The sequence below is a fragment of the Chaetura pelagica genome, unplaced genomic scaffold, assembly GCF_000747805.2.
Source record: "Chaetura pelagica isolate M959 unplaced genomic scaffold, ChaPel_1.0 scaffold351, whole genome shotgun sequence".
NCBI lineage: Eukaryota > Metazoa > Chordata > Aves > Apodiformes > Apodidae > Chaetura > Chaetura pelagica.
In genome coordinates this window covers 12,042-17,035 of record NW_009952156.1, presented here as the reverse complement: position 1 = coordinate 17,035, position 4,994 = coordinate 12,042, and the positions used below count along the sequence as shown (strand labels likewise).

Sequence of the window (4,994 nt, the reverse complement as noted above, 5' to 3'; positions counted from 1 at the left end):
GGGGAGGACTCTGTTCATCCATCACCGTCGATCCTCAGGCTTGATCTCTTGTGACCCCCATAACTCTCTGCTTTCTCCAGCAGCAGCTTCGGGATTCCTCGGGACTCTTCCCAGTTCAGGGAAGTGCTGTGGGAGTTGCTGGGGTGGGGGGAGGCGAGAGGCTTTTGCCCATTCCTGAATATATTTGTATACAACTGTATATATTTTCTTGTATGATTCATTAGTGTTTTAATTAAAGCTGTGTAGTTTAGTTTTCAATCCAGCCAAGTCTCTCTCTTTTTCTCTCTCTCCTTCCCTACCTGGGTTGGGGGGAGGGGGGGTCGAGAGCATTGTTGTCGGACCTGAGTCAAACTGTGACAGTTTGGAAAATAACAATCAAATTAATTATCAATAGCTTTTAGCAAAGTTTACTAGATTTGAGAAATCTGTTTTAAAAAAAGCATTGAAGATTTCTGACCAAAATCTGCGCCTCTCTTTGAAGCAAATTACTAAATACTTACACATGAGCAATCTCCACAAAACTCGAGTCTCCCAACTTACACATTACACATTATCAATGTAGAAGAGTTACTAACACTAACAACCTAAATATGCTGTTGCTGAACAGCTGGGACTTCCCAGAGCATTCTGATGCACTGGTAATACACTATAAACTTCTGAGTAAATGAATTTTCACCGATTTGAAAAATCCGTCTTTGCTTGGAGTCTATTAAACATTTAAACTGAAACGGGAATATATGCATCACCAGTTTCTTCTGATCAAGTTGTTTATTTTTTTTATGGTGCTTACAGACAACTGGTGCAGAAAAACGTTTGAAAGACTTCTGGAGAAAAGCCAATAATACCTATTCAGTTCCATATGTAAGTTGAGTGTCCATAGGTGTCCTGGTTTGAGCCAGGATTAATTCCTTTTACAGATTTATTTTTTTTTCTTCTGTAAGCTCTCTTTTCACTAGCAGCAAGTTTTCCAGCTAGCTGACTGATAATGCTGGGATGTTTATGTTACTGTCAGAACTTGAAGGTCACTGCTCTACTTGTTGAATCTGCAGACTCAGAAGCTACGAGGAACAGAAGAGTCATATCTACAGCCCTCTCATAGGGAGGAGTGGACTAGACAGACAGCAAAATTGGCCAGAGATATTCCATTCCATATATCTATGTAAGCTCGGTGAAAGGTCAGAGATCACAGAAGTCAACTTCCTTCCCGCTTCCCTGTCTCTTCTCTTCTGTCTATGACCAGCTTCTGAGGAGGACTCTGTCTATCCATCACCATTGAATCCGAGGCTCATGCATTCCTGACCCTCATAACTCTCCCCTCAGCTCCTGTCTGCTCTGCCACTATGTCTGGCAGCGGTCCAAGACATTTCAGAGCTGCTCACAGCTCAGGAGAGTGCCCTGGGAGTTGCTGGGGGTGGGGGGAGGCAACAGGGGTTTTGCACACTCCTGAACAAGTTTCTATGTAATTGTACCCATTTTCTTTTATCATTAGTATTTAATTAAAGCTGTTGTCCTGGTTTGAGCCAGGATGAAGCCAATTTTCCTTTTTACTGTTTTTTGTTTTTTTTTTCCTTCAGTAAGCTTTCTTGTAACTAGGCACCTGCACTCTGCCGGCTCAGACACTATGGGGAGATCTGTGACCCCCCCGTAGGAGGCTGAGTTAGACAGACAGCAAAACTGGCCAGGGATATTCCATTCCATATATCTACGTAAGCTGAGAGGAAGGTCAGAGATCACAGAAGACAACTTCCTTCCTTTTTCTTCTTCCCTTCTCTTCCGTGCATGGCCGGCATCCAGGGAGGACTCTGTCCATCCATCACCGTCGACCCCTAGGTTCAAGCTCTCCTGACCCTCATCACTCTCCATTTTCTCCAGCAGCAGCTCCAGGATTCCTCGGGACTGTCCGATCTGAGCGGAGTGCTGTGGGAGTTGCAGAGGGGTGGGGGGAGGCTAGAGGATTTTGCTCATACCTGAATATATCTGTATATAATTGTATATTTTTTTTTTTGTATCATTCATTAGTGTTTTAATTAAAGCTGTGTAGTTTAGTTTTCAATCCAGCCAAGTCTCTCTCTTTTTCTCTCTCTCCTTCCCTACCTGGGTGGGAGGGGATCGGGAGCATTGTTATCAGACCTGAGTCAAACGGTGACAGCTGTCTAGTTTAGTTTTCAATCCAGGAAGTGTCTCTTCTTCCCTACCTGGGGGAGGGGAAGGGGATTGAGAGCATTATTGTCGTTGGTTTAATTGTTGATCCCGAGTCAAACCGTAATAAATAGGGAACAGCTCAGAACATCAGATGCAAGTAAGGTGTAAAAACACTAGATCTAGGATGCTCCTAATTAATTTTGCTCATCCACTTATATATTTCTAGCAGAAAAGAGTAAAAATAATATTTAGATCATACTGTAGACAGAGAAGAGGAACAAATAATTAGAATCATAGAATCATCAACATTGGAAAAGACCTTTAAGATCATCAAGTCTAACCATCCACCCTACAACCCGTAACCACTAAACCATTTCCCAAAACACCATGTCTAACAGTTTTTTTAACATCTCCAGGGATGGTGCCTCTATCACCTCCCTGGGCAGACTATTCCAATGCCTCACCACTCTTCCTGTGAATAAATTCTTTCTAATATCCAGCTTGAGCCTCCCCTGGCACAGCTTGACCCCATTTCCTCTTGTCCTATCTCTGGTCACAAGAGAGGTCAATACTTCAAATGTAAAAATTATAAGCTTGTTATTAATGCTTAAGAGTCACTATTCCTTCTAAGCGAACAGAATAAACCTAAATGTTCTTGTAGGATATGAGAGATATTTTTAAATGCTCATTGATTTTAATCTATTTTGCATGTTACCATAATACATAATGATAAACTTAAATAAAAATCACAAATAGTATAATAAAGAGCCAAGATCAGCAAGGATGATCACTTACCTTTCTCTTATAAAGTCTGCTAAATCTTTTGTTGACAAATGTCCATGTTTCATGTTGTGATAGAGGACATCAAAGCCATTGTTCCTTTCCCCCTAAAGATTATTAAGAAAAGTAGAACTATGAAACACATGCTAAAACAATTACAGAAGTATAGAACCTGTGCATTTTAATAACTTAAAGTTTCATGAAGTGAATGTTTTTTAATGCTTCAGCTTTTTACCAATTGCTGTCAGTTCCCTTCAATCCCTTTATGCAAAACAAACTAAAATTACTTCAGCAGCCACTATTACTCATTGAATAACAAATCTATTACATATTTCTATACTATATTTAAAGCCATTTATTTTCTAGATTTCTACAGGTCTTGTATTCTTTCACTTCCCATCTTATTAAACACATACTTAATACTGCATTCCCTCATATCCTTCATTATTTCCCATTAACTAAAACTCACACTTTAGAATCATTAGATATCCCACCTCCCCAATTCTTCCTATTTCATGGATATTTCTCTGTGTTTTGTAAAAATCAATAACTTCTTCCTTCTTGCAGGTAACTTCCCTTTTCCTATTCTTAAGTTTAGTTTAAAAACTTAAACCATTTACCAATCAGTAAGGCACAACTTACCATTAAAACTAAGACACTGCCCTAAAAACTGATTAATAAACTCAGCCCAGTTTATCACCTCTAGCACCATGGTGAACTTCCCCAAACAGGAGAAAGAAACAATAAATGAAATAGGAAGAATATATGGAATGGAATAATTTGGTTTGCCAATTTTGCTATATGTCTAATCTGCTCCTCCCTACGGAAAGGTTGGACATACAACTCTTCTGCTCTTTTAGTGTCCAAAGCAGTAAATTCAACAAGCAGAGCAAAGTGTCCCTGGTGTCTTGGCAGTATCTATAAACATTCCAACATTATCAGCTCACTAGCTGGAAAATGTGCTGCTACTTAAGAGAGTTCACTGAAGAAAAAAAAATTAAAAAGTAAAAAGAAAATTGGCTTGATCCTGGCTCAAACCAGGACACCATTGCACCAATTAGTCTCTGTAGTATGAAAATGTATGAGCTCTCTTAAGATATATATGTAGTTTACATTGTACGCTGCAGAGTCATGGTCAAGTATACATGACTAAAGAACTCCAGCTCATTGCAAGAACAACAGTCACAGTATCATTCTGGTTGGAAAAGACCTTCGAGATCAAGTCCAACAACTACCCTAACTCTGCTGCATCCACCACTAAACCCTGTCCCCTGGCACCACATCTGTCTTCTTGGATGTCTCCAGGGATGGTGGCTCAACTGCTCCTCAGACAGCATGGATAACCAAGTCAAATTCCCACCCCAGAACAGGACAACCCCAAAGTTCACACCATGTCCCTGAGGGCGTTGTCCAAATGTTTATTGAATATTGTCAGGCTTGGTGCCATTACTGCTTTCCTGGGGAGCCTATTCCAGTGCTCCACCACCCTCTGGGTGAAGAATCTCTTCCTAATGTCCAAAATAAACTTCCCCCTGCACATCTTCCTACCGTTCCCTTGGGTCCTATCATTGGTCACCAGAAAGAAGAGGTCAGTGCCTACTCCTCCTTCCTCCTTCCCTAATGAGGAAGCAGTAAGCTGCAATGAGGTCTCCCCTCAGTCTCCTCCAGGCTGAGCAGACCAAGTGCTTTTAGCCACTCCTCATACAGCATCCCCTCTTAACCCTTCACCAACCTCGTGGCCCTCCTCTGGACACACTCTAGCAGCTTTATATCCTTTTTGTACTGTGGTGTCCAAAACAGCACACAGTACTCAAGGTGGGGACAGCACCAGTGCAGAGTAAAGTGGGACAATCACCTCCCTCGACCTGCTGGCTATGCGTGCTTGATGTACCCCAGGATTCGGTTGGCCCTCCTGGCTGCCAGGGCACACTATTTGCTCATGTTCAACTTGCTGTCTACCAGAACCCCCAGATCCCTCTCCGCAGGGCTGCTCCCCAAACTGTATGTATATCCAGGGTTAACGTGTCCCAAGTGCAAAATCTGGCACTTCTTGTTAAACCTCATGCAATTGC

General features: G+C 41.7%; 1 protein-coding gene across 1 annotated transcript in view; it reads right to left on the bottom strand.

Annotated features, from left to right (window-relative positions):
• The window catches only part of LOC104397224 (FCH domain only protein 2-like), a 154,805-nt gene that overhangs the window by 142,144 nt on the left and 7,667 nt on the right, over positions 1–4,994 (bottom strand). Inside the window, exon 2 of the mRNA XM_010007172.1 lies at positions 2,938–3,029. Within this exon, the coding sequence (XP_010005474.1) occupies positions 2,938–3,029 (92 nt within the window). The remainder of the gene's footprint in view (positions 1–2,937; positions 3,030–4,994) is intronic.